The sequence below is a fragment of the Vanessa cardui genome, chromosome 9 (assembly GCF_905220365.1).
Source record: "Vanessa cardui chromosome 9, ilVanCard2.1, whole genome shotgun sequence".
Classification (NCBI taxonomy): domain Eukaryota; kingdom Metazoa; phylum Arthropoda; class Insecta; order Lepidoptera; family Nymphalidae; genus Vanessa; species Vanessa cardui.
Window position 1 is genome coordinate 11,455,345 of NC_061131.1, and position 19,378 is coordinate 11,474,722.

At 35.2% G+C, this 19,378-nt stretch overlaps 1 protein-coding gene across 3 annotated transcripts; it reads right to left on the reverse strand.

The window, feature by feature from the left end:
- Positions 1 to 1,123: 1,123 nt before the first annotated feature.
- On the reverse strand, positions 1,124 to 19,373 carry LOC124532268 (pyruvate kinase-like). 3 transcript variants are annotated; one of them, XM_047107064.1, is made up of 11 exons: positions 19,223 to 19,373; positions 15,880 to 16,012; positions 15,241 to 15,464; positions 14,566 to 14,788; positions 14,307 to 14,413; positions 11,429 to 11,575; positions 4,565 to 4,666; positions 3,809 to 4,054; positions 2,946 to 3,168; positions 1,745 to 1,901; positions 1,124 to 1,371 (listed from the first exon to the last, which is right to left on the reverse strand). In XM_047107064.1, exons 1-11 carry the CDS (start codon positions 19,256 to 19,258, stop codon positions 1,359 to 1,361), a joined length of 1,611 nt encoding a protein of 536 aa, XP_046963020.1. In that variant the 5' UTR covers positions 19,259 to 19,373; the 3' UTR covers positions 1,124 to 1,358. The 3 variants fall into 3 exon arrangements, with proteins under 3 accessions (XP_046963020.1, XP_046963021.1, XP_046963019.1); XM_047107065.1 differs by lacking the exon at positions 19,223 to 19,373 and adding an exon at positions 18,778 to 18,929; XM_047107063.1 differs by lacking the exon at positions 19,223 to 19,373 and adding an exon at positions 17,296 to 17,450.
- Between the last annotated feature and the right edge of the window lie 5 nt (positions 19,374 to 19,378).

The window sequence follows — 19,378 nt, forward strand, 5'->3', positions numbered from 1 at the left end:
TGAGACGCAGTATGTCATTCTCGATCGGTAAAGCAGATTATCGCTCATACTGAGCACACAAAAATAGTTCTTAAGGTGACTAACTTTTTCCTACTCCGACTGGACATGAGCGAACTAACCAGTAACCGTCCAACGATTCATTTATATCCGTGTTGTTTATTAAAAAATGTTACCTACGTTATACTTACCTATATCGTTTTTACCAGAGATGTTACAGAGGTCTGTAACCGAAATATATTTTAAATCAAAATCTAAAATAAACCGATTCCGATATATTTTAAATAGCTTTATACGTAGACTAAATGTATTTTTTCCTGTGATTACAACTAGTATCAATTAATAATCAAAAAATAAAGTTAGTAACTCTTAATTTTCTTTTTTAGTTTCTTAATCATCTAATATTCGTACTGCATCTAACCAAAACAATCGGATAATCTGAAATAAACTCGTATCCGTAACCGTATCTGAAACTTGTAAAACTTAATTCTCATACTTTGAAAATAACAACGATTTTTCGTCGTAAAAATCTTTCAATCCGTTACTGCTTTATTATTTCAGATTGTATATCTTTTATATTTTATAATACATACTATATTTGTCATAAGAATTTAATTTGTTAGACACCAAATTTGTTTTCTAAAACTATTCAATAAATTGGAAAAATAATTAGAGGACGTCACGGCCTCGCTGTGCCGGAAAATAATGACATGTTCGTAAGCGATGCAAAAATATTTTAATTATGATAGTGTCCTCCTGAGTGATTTCGACTTCGGTAACCATTATCAAAAGAGATAAACCACATGTAGTGCACAATCACTGTCTGGCTTAAAGTGTAGACTACGTAGTTTTCATGCACCGGAGTGTCCACGCTACCAATTTTCAGACTCTGGGACTTTGTTAACAAAAGTCCTAACTCAACCCACTAAGTTTTTAGGGGTTTTGAATATTTGCGGCTTTAAAAGCTAGCCAGTAGTAGCCAGCAAACGAGGGAATGATATACAATAAAGGCTATAACACCTCTTGACGATTTTCTTTATTTGAGGATAAGGTGTCATAATTTTATACAACCCAACTTTAGTTTATTGTAACGCAAATGAAGTACAAATAAAATAAAACATATAAATAAAATATTATTTAATAATTTATTTACTTTCAATACATTTTGTTATCTATGTTAGAGCATAAATAAATACAACAATAATCCTAGTACTATGTGTAGAATTTTGAGAATCATTAACAGCTGATACACTTTTATACATATATCACCGACAGTGTTAGACGATACAATCTCATAACAATTACATCACTGCACTTTCCACTAATACTTGTTAGGAATATTTCATTTCAGCTGGTTCTCCTTATTCAGCTTGGCTATAAAAAAATATACATTGTATTTAATAAAAATTACTATATCATAGTGTTTCTCTATTATATATCTCTTCAGTTTTTCTTTATTTTGACATACAAATAGAAAATGTCAATTGAAATCGTCAATAAAACATTCATTTTTCATAAAATAAGAGCATAATTGTAATCAACTGACTGATCAATACATTTCAAAAATTGATTAAAGTGAGAGTTTCTACCCGCGTGTTTTGGCAAGTATTAGGTACCCAAAGGAACATAGGTGATGATCGGACGAGTAATTGGGACGTGAGAGCAAATGAATATCAAACTATAATCAAAATAAGAGAAATGAGGAATTAAAGTCTTGTTCAGGAAGGCAATTTAATTGTCAACTCACATGATGCGCATAGTGTTGGTGAAGCCGGATCCCTGCTTCCAGCCGGTGACGACCACGACGTTGTCTCCGGTGTTGACGAAGCCGCGCGCGCGACCGAACTTCAGTCCGTACTGTACGCGGTTGTCGACGTCTTTCAGCCAGTCACTCGCGGTACCCTCTGATACATACATTACAAATAAATAAAAAATATGAGACAACATCACATACATTACTCTGATCCCAATGTAAGTAGCTGAAGCACTTGTGTTATGGAAATCAGAAGTAACGACGGTACCACAAACACCCAGACCCAAGACAACTAGAAAACTAATGGTAATCTACATCGACTCGGCCGGGAATCGAACCCGGGACCTCAGAGTGGCGTACCCATGAAAACCGGTGTACACACCACTCGACCATGGAGGTCGTTAAATATTACTTTCCAATGTTTTATAATTACATATATGTCGGATCGACAGCGACATCAGTACGATCGTCAGGCATCATAGGGGCGTATTACTAGGGTGATCGAGCAAAGAGGAAACCGCGAATACAGGAACACGTTTAAAGTACTTAATACACTTATTCAGTATCACACTGTATCACACTTGTCAACGAAGCGAATGACAACTGTCATAGGATGGAGGTACTGGTCTTCACGAGAGCGGAATCGTAAGTGAGTCGTCTCTGAGTTAGTCGCGTCGTGACGTAACGGGACGGGATTCGTGCCGCGCTTCGTTACGCTAAGGAATTCATGACCGTCTCCGACATATATAACTTTCTTGTATTGCAAAAAATAAAAAGTAACAATTTTTTTCAACCATCTCATTTAATTTGATAGTTCTAAATGTGGAAGTTGGTGGAGTCGAGATGGCCCAGTGGTTAGAGCGCGTGCATCTTAACCGATGATTGCGGGTTCAAACCCAGGCAAGCACCGCTGTTTCATGTGCTTAATTTGTCTTTATAATTCATCTCGTGCTCAGCGGTGAAGGAAAACATCGTGAGGAAACCTGCATGTGACGAATTTCATAGAAATTCTGCCACATGTGCATTCCACCAACCCGCATTGGAACAGCGTGGTGGAATATGTTCCAAACCCTCTCCTTAATGGAAGAGGAGGCCTTATCTCAGCAGTGGGAAATGTACAGGCTATTACTTTACTTTACTTTTTACTTTTTAAATACTAATATTGAAATGATATAATGCGAGGTGAAGGTTATACCGTTGTAGACGATGGGCAGTACTCCGCGGTAGAGATGCGCCTGTCGGGCGGTCTGCGGCTGGCGCGTGACGGCGATGATGGGGCAGCGCGGCCGGTACTTGCTGAGCAGGTGGGCGGAGCGCCCGCTAGTCGTGATGACGACGATGGCGGACGCCATGCACTTGGTTGACGCTTCCACGGCTGCGATGGCGACTGAATGAGCCGGCTCGATCGGAGCCTTAACCTGGTAACGACGGGTTTTATATTAAATCTAATTCTCAAATGGTATGTTTTCAACATCAAAGCGGTATCACATAGTGCACTTCGATGATGTAGATTAATATGGTCTTTGATATAAAATTAAGAGAAAACAATTAATTTATAATAGAATAGGCTATTTGACATTGCGAAAAATAAATTGTGAATTATTGTAATCAGTGTAATATTATGAGTTTAAAAATGGTTATTTACTAACGAAACTTGAAAATAATACTTAATTTGTATTCAAAAATCAATAAATAAAAATGCATTTTTTCAAACGTTCGTCACGTGACACAAAACGCTCCTGATTGGCCGGGCTTATGATGAAGTCACTTTGCTGTAAACCTAGCTTTTCTAGCATATGTACCACAGATTAAAATACACGAAAGTGACGTCACCGACCCCATTGCAGCGCCATATTGTCCAAGTAGCGTTTTCGCGCGTTATTTAGATATGGAATTTTTAATATGATATTTTTCGGCAAATATGTACTAGAAATAAAAAACACAACTTTTACTGGGTTCCTTAACCTCTACTAAATAATATAAAATGGACTTTAAAAACCAGTCAAATAGCCTATTGCCAGTATCGTTCAGTAATAGCAGTTTGTATGGTGTCCGTACCTGTTGGACCAGGTCGTTGAAGAGCTGCTTGTGCCAGATGGCAGCCTCGGCCTCCTTGCAGATGTTGGCCATGGTGAGCACGCACTCGAGCGGGTAGTCGCCCTTGGCCGTCTCGCCGGACAGCATCACGCAGTCGGCGCCGTCCAGGATGGCGTTGGCGACGTCAGACGTCTCGGCGCGCGTGGGTCGCGGCTTCTTCACCATCGACTCCAACATCTGAGTCGCGCAGATGACCGGCTTGCCGACCTGGGGACAGGGATCATCTTATGCATACTATGTTTGGATCTACTTGGTGGTAGGGCTTCGTGCAAGCCCGTCTGGGTAGGTACCACCCACTCATCAGTTATTCTACCGCCAAATAACAGTATTTAGTATTGTTGTGTTCCGGTCTGAAGTGTGAGTGAGCCAGTGTAACTACAGGCACAAGGGACATAACATCTTAGTTCCCAAGATTGGTAGCACATTGACGATGTAAGGAATAGTTAATATTCCTTACGGCGTCAGTCTATGGGTGATGGTGACCACTTACCATCAGGTGGCCCCTATGCTCGTCCGCCAACCTATACCATAAAAAAAAAAATCTTCCTTTATAAACTATCACACCCTTCAAAGGATGTGCCTGAACCGTAGAGTGAAGAAGAGGGGTAACTAATAACATTTGAAAATTGTATAAAAAAACTAAACTAAATGGTCTTTGTTACTGAAAGCTTTGGAAACCAATCAAACAAAAATTAGTGTTTTTAATAAATCATTTACCTTGTTACAGCGAGCGATCATCGTCTTTTGTGCAAGGAACACTTTTTCTGGTGGAATCTCGATACCTAAGTCACCACGCGCAACCATGATACCATCGGATGCCTGAAAATAAAAAATTTTTTTTTTTTTTCTACTAATATTATACTGGTTTATTTTACAAACTGATATTAAAAGTGTATAATGAATAAAGCTTTAAATCAAAGTCCTGACACTACCCTCTAATAAAATGTGGCACATGGCAAATTAACAAAAGGTTTGTCCAGCTGCCAGGAAAATAGTAGAACATGTTCTTGTATTAGACTTATTACTAACTTGCTATAAATTAATTAGTTCTCCTTGTCAGAGTGATATATCTTTAAAATAGGCACAGATTACAAGTTACACAGTTGTATATTAGCTAATTATTATTTTTTATTTGTTTAACTCAAAACAAGATATCAGATAATATATTTGTGCATAATATCTGCCTAATATATAAGGTAACGACATATTAATTTAATAAAAATAATGACTTCAGTATATGATGAATATTATTATCGATTGTAATTATATTCCGAAACAATCTCAGTTTGGAATTGATTCCAGGAATCAACATCAATGAGCAAAACATGATCTGTTTGTTTAGCAAATTGACTTCATCCGTAGTTCAGTAACGAACTTTAATGACTGGGTTATGTAAGGAGAAGCGCAAACCAGTTTCAACTAGATTGAAGTAGTTTGTTTGAAGTTGAAGCACTTTGAACATGATAGTACTCTTTAAAAGATACCAATTTTATCATTAAATGTTATTGTAGCGGAGTAGTGTATGATGTTGTAGATGAGGTTTGATTAAAACAAAGTTTCTTCCACTACTAATTTATTTCTCGTAGAAATAATAAACACGAAGATAGGCAGGCACAGCACAGAATAGAAATGAGAAGAAAGAAATATGAAGGTAAGTTTAGATGAAAGAAGGAAGTATGACTTAATACAAAGACTTAAGGTGCAAAATCGTGTAGCAAAATTTAAGCGATAAGCGACGTGCGTTCAGTACGAGATCTAGGATTCGACTGCTTGACGGAAGGCGGCCGAACCGATGCGCATACGTTTCTTTGTTCAAAGTAACGGTAATTTATTTAGAAAAGACATTTCTATTACACGATCGCGCGGCGACTGCCTTCCGACATTACATAAATTATTATATTATATTTTAATTATTTATATGATTTTTAAAGTGTAGATATTTATACTGTGTATAACATGTATATATAATATGTATTTATTATGTAATTTATATAAGTATATAAGTATTATAGTATACATATATAGTATAGTTATATGTACATATGTTATAGTAATATTTGTATTTATGTTACCTTTATTATTTAATGTATGAAAAATATATAAGATATTATATGATTATATGTATAATATTTTATTTATATAAGTTATATAGGTTGTAGGGATCTGGTAAGTGTCGCGTTCGCCACACCACTCCCCTCCAGAGACCGTCCTACGGGCGATAATAATCAGGTATGTGTACTGTTCTGCCCGATCGTGTCCTTTTGTTATTATTTTCCTTATCTTTAATTTTATCATCGTGATTTTTTATTTCAGGTGGAGTAGCAGGAGGAAGAGGTATATCCCTTGGATCGTCGTCGTCGGTAAGCATGTATGCAGGCTTCAGTCTTTCTATTGTTACAGAGGTAGGTTTTCCTCGGACAAGTATTTTGAAGACTTTTTCGTTCCTCGCCAGTACTTCATGTGGGCCAGTATAAGCCAGTTGGAGTGCTCCTCTGTTAGCATCTTCTCTGAGGTACACATGACTAGTCGTTGCAAGATCTTTGAATATGAAGATAGATTTCTTACAGTGCCTGGAAGCTGGTTGCGGTTGAAGGTTCTTCGCAATAATCCGAAGTCGTGCCATAAAATCGGTTATGTCATCAGACTTATTCGTGGATGGTTGAAAAAGTTCTCCAGGTAATCTAAGCGTCTCGCCATATACCATTTCTGCCGAAGATGCTTGAATATCTTCTTTAATTGCATTTCGGATTCCAAGCAACACCAATGGAAGTGATTCTGTCCAATGTGAGTTTTCATGACAAACAATGGCGGCTTTTAATTGGCGGTGAAATCTCTCAACCATGCCATTACATGCAGGGTGATAAGCAGTAGTTTTCTTGTGTTCAAAACCAACCATTTCAGAGAGGTGCTTGAAAAGGGCAGATTCAAATTGTCGTCCTCTGTCAGTGATTATAGCGGTAGGGCATCCAAAGCGTGCTATCCAGCCGGATATCAAGGCCTTAGCTACTGTCTCTGCTGTTATGTCCATAATAGGAATAGCTTCTGGCCATCTCGTGAATCTATCTACGGCTGTAAGACAGTATTTGTAGCCGTTTGAGATTGGCAGTGGTCCTATTAGATCGATATGGACGGTGGTAAATCTGGCACGTGGAAGTTGAAAATTCCCAGGACTGGTTGAAACGTTCCGAGTAGTCTTCGCTCGCTGACAGGCTTGACATTTCTTTGTCCATTCACGGCAATCTTTCCGTACGCCGGGCCATACGAAACGCTGAGCTACAAGTTTAGCAGTGGCATTGGCGCCAGGATGGCTGAGTGAATGTAAGCTTTGGAATACTCTGTAGCGAAACGGTGATGTGACAAAGGGTCTTAGAGTCTGATTTTTGTCATCGCAGTACAGCTGTATTTGCGTTCCAGGAATGATTGTCTTACGTAGATTGAGAGACGATTCTCCTTCTATCAGTCGTTTCAGCTCAAGATCGTCAGCTTGTGACTGTGCTAGCTCTGTCAAGTCTATTGGCTTTGTCAGTTCTTCAATCCTCGATAATGTATCTGCCACGACATTGTCCTTTCCAGATATATGCCGTATATCAGTAGTAAATTGTCCGATATAGTCGAGGTGGCGAAATTGTCGTGGTGAGCATTTATCCTTTCTTGTTGTAAAGGCGTAACATAAAGGTCTGTGATCCGTGAAAACGGTAAAATGCCTTGCTTCTAGCATGTATCGGAAGTAACGGATTCCCTCGTATATCGCAAGTAGCTCCCTGTCGTACGGAGAGTATTTACTTTGCGAAGGACTTAGTTTCCGTGAAAAGAAACCGAGAGGTTGCCAAGCATCATTTTTGTATTGGTGTATAGCAGCTCCTATTGCTTTGTCTGAAGCATCAGTTACGAGCGCGATCTTTGCATTCAAGTCTGGATGAGCTAAGAGTGTTGCGCTGCATAGACTGTTTTTGCATTCTTCGAATGCCTTAAAAACTTCACCCGTGATGTCTACTGGATGTGAGCCTTTGACCTTATCAGTGAGAAGAGAGTGTAGAGGTGCTTGAATTTCCGCGGCACCTGGGATGAATTTGCGGTAAAAATTCAGCATGCCTAAGAATCTTCTTAATTCTCTCACAGTCTTAGGCACAGGAAATTCTTTAATTGCCTCGACTTTGGATTCCAATGGTTTGATGCCATTTGATGAAACGGTATATCCCAAGAAAGACACTTCAGAAACTCCAAAGACGCATTTAGACGCATTTATTACCATCCCATACTCCCGAAGCTTATGAAACAGACTTCGTAAGTGATGTTGATGTGTTTCTTCATCAGGGGAAAATATGAGGAAATCGTCTAGGTATGCGTAGACAAAGTCTAAGCCTCTGGTCATTTCGTCAACAAAACGCTGGAAGGTCTGGCCGGCGTTTCTGAGTCCAAAGGTCATATATGGGAACTCATAAAGACCAAACGGTGTTGTGATGGCCGTCTTTGCAATGTCCTCAGAAAATACTGGAATCTGGTTAAATGCTTTCACGAGGTCGATTTTGGAGAAAACACGACAACCCGATATGTTATGCGTGAAATCGTGAATATTCCGAATCGGATAGCGGTCAGGAATTGTTCTTGCATTAAGCATCCGATAATCACCGCATGGACGCCATCCACTTTCCTTCTTCGGGGCTAGATGCAAAGGTGATGCCCATGGACTCTCTGATGGTCGAGCTGTTCCATTTTTAATCATAGCTGCGAACTCTTCCTTGGCTATGAGCAATTTATCTGGAGCCAAGCGACGTGGCGAGCAAGATACTGGAGGTCCAGGTGTAGTCCTGATATGATGGACCGTGTTATGGTTAACAACCTTCTCGTTTCCTGCAGGACGTGTGATCTCCGGAAATTGACGTAGCAGTATATGGTAGTTTGAATCACCGAGCAATGTCTTCACTGAAGAAATCGTGCTGGATGATGATACTGATTCTGCTGAAGTCGTCAGGGTTGTGGTGCTATCGATGAGACGCTGGTTACGGCAGTCGACTATAAGACCATAATATGACAAGAAGTCGACGCCAATTATAGCCTTAGTGACATCTGCCACTATAAATCGCCATGTGTAGTCTCGACGCAGGCCAAGATTCAGCTCGAGGTGAGCAAAACCATATGTTGAAATAGAAGTCCCATTCGCGGCATAGAGTTGGTAATTGGTCGGAGATCTTCTTTCACGTAGTGCTGTGCGAGGGAAGACGCAGAGATCGCTACCTGTATCAACGAGAAACTGCATCTTCGATTTTCGATCCGTTACGAAAAGGCGACCAGATACGTTATGGCTATCGGATGTCGCCATTACCGATTGCCTTGGTAGTTTTCCGACTTAAAATCGCATGGCTTCACACATTTATTGGCATTCTTTCCGTGTTTATTGTGATACCAACATAATGGAAATTTTCTGTAGTTGGACTGTGATCTCATTTGTACTGTCGGGCTACGTCGTCTTCTTGATCTCGATCTTGGTCTGTGACTGCGAGCAGACAGAGCTTTTACTTGCTTTGTGAGCTCATCTATTTGTTTCGCCATTGAATCAATGGTTGACTGGGGAGCAGATGTTGAAGCGACTTGAGGTGTGCACGGTACCAATTCATGTAAGCTGTCGGCTAAGTCAGCCAAAGCTTGAAGGTCATAAGTTTTCTGAGCCACAATAATTGGTTGAAGAGCAGTAGGCAGACGACTTATCCAAATAGTTTTAATAAAATCGTCTGGAACTGATGGACCTGCTAATCTTTGCAGGTGTCGGAGAAACTGAGATGGTCTCCGATCTCCTAACTCTTCGTGAACAAGTAATTGTTTTACCTCTTTCTCGCGCGAGGCTGACAGACGCTTGATTAATTCAGTTTTAAGTCGTTCGTACTTCCCTGTCTTTGGTGGTGAAATAATTATATCCTTCACTTCTGCTGCGTAACGGTGTTCTAATGTCGAAGTAACGTAATAAAATTTTGTATCGTCGTCAGTGATTCTCGACAACACAAAATTGCCTTCCAGTTGTGAAAACCAAACTGCAGGTTCTTCTGCCCAGAACGGTGGTGGTCGCACTCCGACTCGAAATATGTCGGTCGTGTCGTGAGGTGTAAATGGTCGTCGTGACTCGGCATTTAAGTTCGAGTTACCTTCATTTTGTGGTTCCATTTTATTCCACCAAATAATCTAGTGTTCCTTACTTGAGTTGGTTAATTAATCCTCTTCGTTTTCAGCTTCTTTGTTTTCAGCGGGGTCACCAATGTAGCGGAGTAGTGTATGATGTTGTAGATGAGGTTTGATTAAAACAAAGTTTCTTCCACTACTAATTTATTTCTCGTAGAAATAATAAACACGAAGATAGGCAGGCACAGCACAGAATAGAAATGAGAAGAAAGAAATATGAAGGTAAGTTTAGATGAAAGAAGGAAGTATGACTTAATACAAAGACTTAAGGTGCAAAATCGTGTAGCAAAATTTAAGCGATAAGCGACGTGCGTTCAGTACGAGATCTAGGATTCGACTGCTTGACGGAAGGCGGCCGAACCGATGCGCATACGTTTCTTTGTTCAAAGTAACGGTAATTTATTTAGAAAAGACATTTCTATTACACGATCGCGCGGCGACTGCCTTCCGACATTACATAAATTATTATATTATATTTTAATTATTTATATGATTTTTAAAGTGTAGATATTTATACTGTGTATAACATGTATATATAATATGTATTTATTATGTAATTTATATAAGTATATAAGTATTATAGTATACATATATAGTATAGTTATATGTACATATGTTATAGTAATATTTGTATTTATGTTACCTTTATTATTTAATGTATGAAAAATATATAAGATATTATATGATTATATGTATAATATTTTATTTATATAAGTTATATAGGTTGTAGGGATCTGGTAAGTGTCGCGTTCGCCACATTATAAAAGAAAGTCCCTCTATCATGTCTCTCTGAATACAATAAAGAAAAGAAAATTACTTTTCATACTGTTTTCACCAACAGACAGAGTAATTCTCAAGGATGATTTAGGTCTTTAATTCATTCGTTTCTGGTGTAAATTGGCTGATATATTATACTACTACCAACTGACAGTTCAACTTTTAGTGAGTCAAGTTCTATACAGACCACTCCTTGTATAGTTAAATATAAAATTCGTAAAGATACTGTATATAACTTTTATTAAATTAAAGGTTATTATTTTTGATGGTGCTTAAAAATTTAAAATTAACTAACTGTGTCCAGTGATGTTCTAGTAAACAGATATGTTATTAACACGCAAAAAGTGAAGACTAGAAAACGTCCTAATTGGGACGTTTGCCTTCAGTAGTTTTACATAGTAATACGTTATAATACATTATAATTACGTAGTAAAACTTTTTGCGAAATTAAAACATCTAATTATCCCTTTTACTTAATGTTTTTATCAAGCTATGCTTTTTACTTGTAACGAAATGTAAAATAAACGGTCCCCGGTGCGGCACACTTTTTTCTGTTGTTTAGTATGGATATAACATATCTGTTTATTAGAATATCATTGACTGTGTCTATATCGCAATATTAAAATAACTCACGGCAATAATTTCGTCGAGGTTGACCATGCCCTGGTGATTCTCGATCTTTGAGATGATTTTGATGTTCTTGCCTTTCTCCCCGAGGATGGCGCGGATTTCTTGCAGGGCGGCGCCGTTGCGGATGAACGAAGCAAAGATCATGTCCACCTAAGGAGGAAGAGACATGCATTACTGAATAGTTTTGGTTTGAAGGTTGTAACTTTGTATTAATTATTATATTTTTAGTGATTTTTGTAACGTAAACTTTGCATGAATTTAATGAATTATTTAATTTTAGTTTGTGCCTATATCAATTCAAATTATTTGTGTTTTTTTTTTTTATTTTAATTTTATTAAGTGTTTGTTTATTTTTTATGCTCTTTAATTTTTATCAATTTTGACATTATTTTTTCTTAATCCTTCTACTCATGTTGTTGTAATTGTGTGTTAATTTATTTTTGAAACAGATATTGTAAATTGTTGTGGCTACTTTAAAAAGCTTCACATGTTGGCTGTTTTCGCATAGTTGTTTTACATTTGTCATTAAAACCTGTAGAAGCTACTAGTGGTCCTTAAATAAATAAATAAATAATAAAATAAAAATAAAAAATAAAATAAAAAACTTTTAATGCTATGCATGTAATTTTAGTCAATAATATGTACTATATATATGAATGTTAAAAAAGAGTAACTACTGAGTTTCTTGCCGATACTTTTCGGTAGAATCTACTTTCCGCACCGGTGGTAGCTTCACTTAATTGTAAAATGACGATTCAAAAGTGCTTATAAAAGCCTACTTGAATAAAGTTTATTTTGATTTTGATATTAAATTGTAGCGTAAAACAATATAGCTATATCTTTATTACATATTTTACGTTATTAATAGTTTTATTTTGGTAAAATAATTGCAAATATATAGTAATCAAAGACTATTTTTAAATTTAAAAAAAAATCACACAATTATTTATCTACATTATGTATGTATATAGAACATGTGTGCAAGGTCAGTGTTACACTTCCTAGCAATATTACAATTGCAAATTATTGATAATAGCTATAAAGTACATTTGATAACACTAAACACTATTTATGCACATATAAAGTTTATTACACACTATTACATAATTTATTGATTTTATAATAATTTCTTACGTTCTTATTAAATTATATGTGAAAAGAAATGAATATATACATATATTGTTAATATAGCATACCTACATAATGTACATTGTTGTGTTACTTCGAAGAAAATTAAAAAAATATATTTTTCTAAACATTATAGTATATAAGTAATTAATTAGGTTTGTTAGAGTAAATAATAGGTAACATTAGATAATGATGTGCACGTGATGAGATCACGTGATTGTAGTGTGCTTATATATTTCTATCGTGATTGTGTCTCGCGTGAATATGATATAACCTAATGATTACCGGGTTATATCATAATCGCGCATCATTTTTAAGCATGTCTCTTAATTGATGTTTGCGGGTTTGATCCGAGGCAAGCATTACTGAATTTTCGTGTGCTAAATCTGTTTATAAAGGAAACATCGTCAGGAGACCTGATGTTTCTAATTTTAACCAAATTATGCCACATGTGTATCCCTCAACATTCTAGCAGTATGGTGTATTGAATACCAAACATTCCTTATAGTGTTAAAAGGCCCTATAGGAGCAAAGGGATGTTTACAGGCAATTGGTTCCATAATATCATATTACCATATCATGACATTATAGAACAAAACGTAAATTATGATTACATTGTCAGTAAACTATTATGACATAACATAAAATTGTAAAGCTTCATGTCTGTCCTGGCATTATCTTTATAATGATGCCAATGATTATAAATATAAAGAGTTAGAAATATACATGTATAATTATTGGTAATAAATGAGCTTTAATTTGTCTCTACTTTTAATTTAAGTGTGCTTTATCTTGAAACTTTTTTTTATTATTCTTATTCCACACATCTGACATCATATGCCATGGTTTTTAAAGTAATGCATCTTGATGTACATTGTATACATTGAATTATTGTTAAAAATTCTTATTATAAATATCAACTTACTGTTCATTATTAAAATATTGATTGTAATATGGATGTGCTGTAATTAAAAAAATGTATGTATAATCTCTCTTACACTTTACCGAGCAAACAAGTACATAATGCTAATAAGTCTTATGAGTGTATTCCTAGATAAAGATATGATTCAGATAACTATGATGGTAGACAACAAGATATCAATATGGTATACCAGATAAATGTCTAGGCCCATTATTGAATGAGATTTATATATATGTGTAAACTCTTTATACCGATAAACTCTCTATAAAGTAGAAGTGAGCGCGACTTGGTTGGTTTGCGTTAAAACCCACATATTGATACACTCTTTATAGCGATACAACCATCCTCTATTACGAAGAAATGTGTTCATAATTTTAGACAGCAACTATTTATTATCCTGTTCACCCAATTAAATCTAATCTTCGAAGCATAGCGTTAGCATTTTTCGCTGCTAATACAGTCTATGCTAATACAATTAGCTTATAATTAAGATGAAGAAGATGATCAAGTGTACGAAACGGATTCACCACCAATTGTTGCTAAGTTGTAGATTTTTTTTTGTTGTTTAATCAAGACGATTCCACCACATATCTAGATATGAATAGAATACATAAAAAATACTGTTATCAGACAACATGTGTAAACAATAATTTATAAGCATATTTTATGTATTTCGATTTCGATTGGATGGATTTGGTTGTTTTATTTTGTTCACTCCATATAACGAAAAGTCTCTTGAGTCAGTCCCTTGAGTTTCGTTATAACGAGTTAACACTGTATTTTATGTAAGGTTTTTGCAAGTGTTTTATTAACCAGTAATAGTATACTCACTCCCTGCTCAACACCGAACAGTAAATCAGATTTGTCTTTTTCTGAAACAGCTGGCAGGTCCACTGGTAAACCTGGGAGGTTCACACCCTTCCTTGATCCGAGCATACCTGGTATCAAAAAATTATGAGTATGTCAATTAGGTTTTAACTATACTACAAATATTATCTCATTTTGTTTTAATTTTGCAGAATGTCAATTCAGCTATTATTTAAATATTAATAAGAATAAAAATTATAGATTGGTTTATTTATATGCTTACCTCCATTTTCAATGGAGCAGACCAATTTATCGGAAGTAGAGGACTGGCAGATGACTGAAATAAGTCCATCGTCAATGAAAATTCTATTGCCAGGCTTAACGACATTAGTAATGTTCTTGTAGTCCACAAACACCACATCTGCGGTTCCTTTTTCTTGATATGCGGGGTCTGTGGTCAGGGTTAAAACACCTCCTTTCTTCAACTCCACTTCGGCGGAACCTCCCTGTTCATACAAAAGTCTCTTATAAAATGTTTTCAGTCTTCAGACACTACAAAAATGGTAATGCTTATTAATGTATATATAACTCTATTGAAAAAAAAAGTTTAACTCAATTTATATGATTATAGGTTGATAGGGAAATAGGCCACTTTATTGTAAGAAGCCACTTTAGCTAATTTTTGTCCTTATACATTGGCTTTGGAAGAAGCTTTTGCTATATATGTGTATGGGAATATTTTGATGGTAATTAAAATTTGCTATATCTGTAGAACCACTAGAAATATCCTACTTTTAATCAAATAATTTGCCCTGACATCAAATAAGGCCAATACTGTTTTACAGGCACTGGGTTCAACAACAGCTAGTAATCATACAAGTGTAAAGTAGCTTTAGCCATAAGTTGGACATAGTCTATAAATTAAAGGCCACAATGATAATATATATTATGTACTTACGCCTTCTAATAAACCGGTTCTGATCTCAGGTCCCTTTGTGTCCAGCGCGATGGCCAGCGAGAAGGGTGCGCTGAGCTTCGCGCTGTAGTTCTTCTCAGCCTGGCGGCAGTTGCTGATGGTCTCCGCGTGGTACTCGTGCGAGCCGTGCGAAAAGTTCATCCTCGCGACATTCATGCCGGTCTCCATCATCTTCTCCAGCATACCGACATCTCGGGAGGCCGGTCCTGAAAATGTTCAGTTATATATTTGGTTGTTTAAATTTTTACTTATTAAGGGACACAAGCAATATTTTATATTATATATTTTACGCCAAATAGTAACTGACATTGTCATTCCAGGAAATATAAACAAACAATGTGCCTCAGAAAACACGATAAATTGGTCTTGAGCTTGAACTCAGTCCAGTCGGTATTAAATTTGCCATCCCATCGATTTATTTGCATACTATTCCTAGTATAGTTGCCGACTGACCGAGATCGGCAGGATGAAATCATCGTCATATACTCAGTACCCGGAGACATTGCATTAACAGACTTAGATTATCGTCCTAGTGTTATCATATTTTATACTGGTGTCGTCATAGTAAACAAACAGCTGAGTATTGTGTGTTAGTCCATAAGCGTAAAGAAATAAATATACCAATAGTACAGATGATGCCCGACAGACGGACGTACGAGGCCTTGGAATCGATGTCGAGCGAGCACATGTGTTGTAGGTGCGAGCCCGCGTCTGATGCAGCCAGCTGCATACTGGGCTTGTCTGCAGACCCCATCTGTTAAATGACAATTTCTATTTATACCTCCATTTCAATCCTTTCTGCTTGTATTTAAATATTCATTTTTACTACAAGCTAAAATTGTTGCAGTGACATGCTTTATTATAAAAATTGAATTGTACTTAGCTGAAAAAAATTGTGACAAAATTATATGTACTAAAGAGATTAACATAAAAGTTTCTTCTGAAAAACATCTGAAACTTATATATTGTTGTTTTAAGCATTACATCTATGAATAAAAAGTTAAAGAAATGTATCGCTTGGACAATATGCTATACATATATATATTGGTGGACTATTTATGGCATGAATGTATACATAATATTTGCAACTAACCAGATAATTACAGCTAATTTATCTACAAAGAAGCCAAATGGTATGCTAAAGTGAACAGTAGGCATGGATGACTATCAGTGAAGGTCTTACAATACAATAACAGCTGCTAATGTACTTGGCATTGAGTTAAACTAAAAATACAATATGATTTCAAATTGCAATTTCTAAAATATTTCCTAAAACAAGTTTATATTTGGCAGCCATATTTATGGTACTAGATTATTTTTCACCAGTATCAAGTTTGTGCAAAATTTCAAAAATAAAAAAGGTTCAAAATTCTGTTGTAAAATTATGCTCATTCAAATGTAAATCCTTAAAATAATCTACATATGTAATTGTTTGTTTTGACATAATTCCATTTCCTAATTTATTTACCAAAATTAGATATAATTAATTAGAAACATTGTTTAATTTTATTATCTTTATCTAATTTATATTTTAAAAATAAATGTGTATTTTTCTCTCAGCAGCATAATGTAGAATAAGTCATTCAATTTACTTATTACATATTACATAGTATGAAATGTTTATTTACTATAGTCTGATATTGTAAAATGCACTAGAATACATTTAATGACATCATTACTAGTCAAAGGAAAATAGTCACATTCAAGTGTTACATTAGTGAGTTATTAATAAGTTTCACAATATTATTTATAACTTATTTTTAAGTATTAAGCTGAATTAAAACTTAGTAAATTTTATGAAAACTAATAAGGTTTAATTTTAAAACAGTTTCAATACATCTAGTTGGTTTTTTTGTGTACTTTTTATTGCTGTACCTATTTAAATTAAGCGTCTCAAAAAAGCGGATGATGAGTCTAAGTAGGCGCGTAGATTCATTCAGGTCAGTACCTAAGCATTTAGATCATTGAAAATAAAATAAAAAAGCGTCTAAATAATCACGTAACACTGTGCATCGTACGAAAATAGAAATTTATTACCTCAGTTTTGCCATCGTAGACTGTTGGCCAAACCATATTTACACAAGTATTACGATATTTTTTTTCAGAAATATTATTAAATGGTAAAGCCGGCGTTATTCGTGATCTTGAACTGCCCTTTAGTGTGGAAAACTTCTCTCGGCTGCAATACAATGCGGACTTGCGTATTGGATATCGAATCACGAACGTCGGCGCGCGCATCGACGTCGCGCGGGGTGAGTAACGTAGCCAAACCAAACCCACCCAAATATATTTGGGGAAATAATCGAGGGGAGCTTTTACAATAATATACTCCGAATCACCCTCCTTTGTAAAATTTAAACGAAAGAAGTTCTATTCAAAATAAGTATTATTTAATTATTTTATCTTCTCGTTTAACCAGTCTAATTTTAAATGTTTGTAAAAGTGCCAACACGGTTGCCAATACAGGGAGCGTACAATCATATGTTGTTATTTATTTATTTTAAAGTTTTTCTTTACCCGCTTAATTTAAATACGAATCAATCGTTGAATCTTTATTGAAGATGTAGAATATCATAAAGACTTCCGGTAATATTGAGGATTTTCTTTTCCACTTCCGTCTATGTCCGATCATATGCCGTCGACCTTCGATAAAAGTAAAATGCATAAATGATAAACGGGGTGCTTATACAGTAAAAAAAAGTGTTAACCAATAATAATATTTCCACTAACTTCACTTTCAGTGGTATAGAACTTTTACTAAAAATGTATGTACCTATCTGGAGTTCTCGTGTCTTCTTTTACTATTACTGCAAACTATATTTTATTTAATGAAAAGTCGTAAGTAGCGATCCAAATGTGCTTTTATAAGCCTACCGTAAATAAATTTGTTATAATGAAATATATCTTTGGTAAATAATTTACTGGCGTATTTTCCGAAAAGATCGAATGATTTTACATGAGAAATCTGAACTGTAAATGAAATATTACTGATTTCAACGAAAGCACCGGCAGTAAGTTGAACAAGAACAAATCAATTTCTAATTATTCAATAATACTAATGAAACAGGCCGTCATAGGCATTTATTTTTGATATGAAGTTTCTTTGACAGAGTTTATTATTGACGTTGAATATTCTAAATATCTCGTTCTAAACACCACGTAAATTATTGTAAAACAATCTGCTAACATGTATTTTATAAAGGCATTTTTTATAATGCTCTATTTGTTAGTTCCAAGTATTTCTGAGCATTTAATAATTGCAAAACTACGCCGTTTATTACTAAAAACAAAGGTTAGTACGTAACACCAATGTATTTTTGAGTAAATTATTTCTAAAAAATAATTATTTATAGTAGCCACAAGCAATATATGTTATAAAACAATAATATAATTTTATTGACGTGTTAATACCTTGTCGGCTTAATTATTATATTTAAATATAACCTATTAAATCAACAAACCATATAAAACATTTTTTTCCTTAAAATTACAAACTATTTATATAATATATTCACTTACAAATGCCATTGTGAAAGAAGATGCCAGGTACAATAATTAATTAGATTAAAAGTTTGTTATAGAGATATCTAGCCGTATATGTAGTTTGACAGCAAGTCACGATATTCACGAAGGACTTCTGAGGTCATTGCAATGTCACAGGCACAATTTCATTTTTACGCTAGCCACATTGATATTTTGTAACAGAAGATAATAATTATTATACAGATACTGAATTTTGTCATAAGTATGCACTTAGATTTTATACATAAATAATAATATGAACCGATTTTTTTTTTCATATAAGATATACAGATTTCTTTAAAAAAAAGTTAAGTTAATGACGTTAACATATTTGACATTGATCAAATAAACTAATGTCGTTTGATGTAAAAAATACTACCTATTTAATCGAATAGTAAAAAAGAAACTTTTTAAACTCTAATTTAAATAAAAATATACTTACTTTTGTTGAAATATTTCTTTTCTCAATTGCCTTCATTTTTATCCACTGAATTAATTAAACGTCCAAATCAAAACACAGCAAGATGTCTTCTGCGTGATTCGCCTCATTTGACCGGCGTTATTGATAAATTCATGAGTCCCCGCTTATCTTACATTG

Coding starts and splice junctions, on each gene's coding strand:
- LOC124532268 (XM_047107064.1), bottom strand. CDS start 19,258: ATGAAGGCAATTGAGAAAAGAAATATTTCAACAAAA. Junction 15,465..15,879: donor GGGCATCATCTGTACTATTG/GTATATTTATTT, acceptor GAACATTTTCAG/GACCGGCCTCCCGAGATGTC. Junction 11,576..14,306: donor TGTTCGGTGTTGAGCAGGGA/GTGAGTATACTA, acceptor CTTCCTCCTTAG/GTGGACATGATCTTTGCTTC.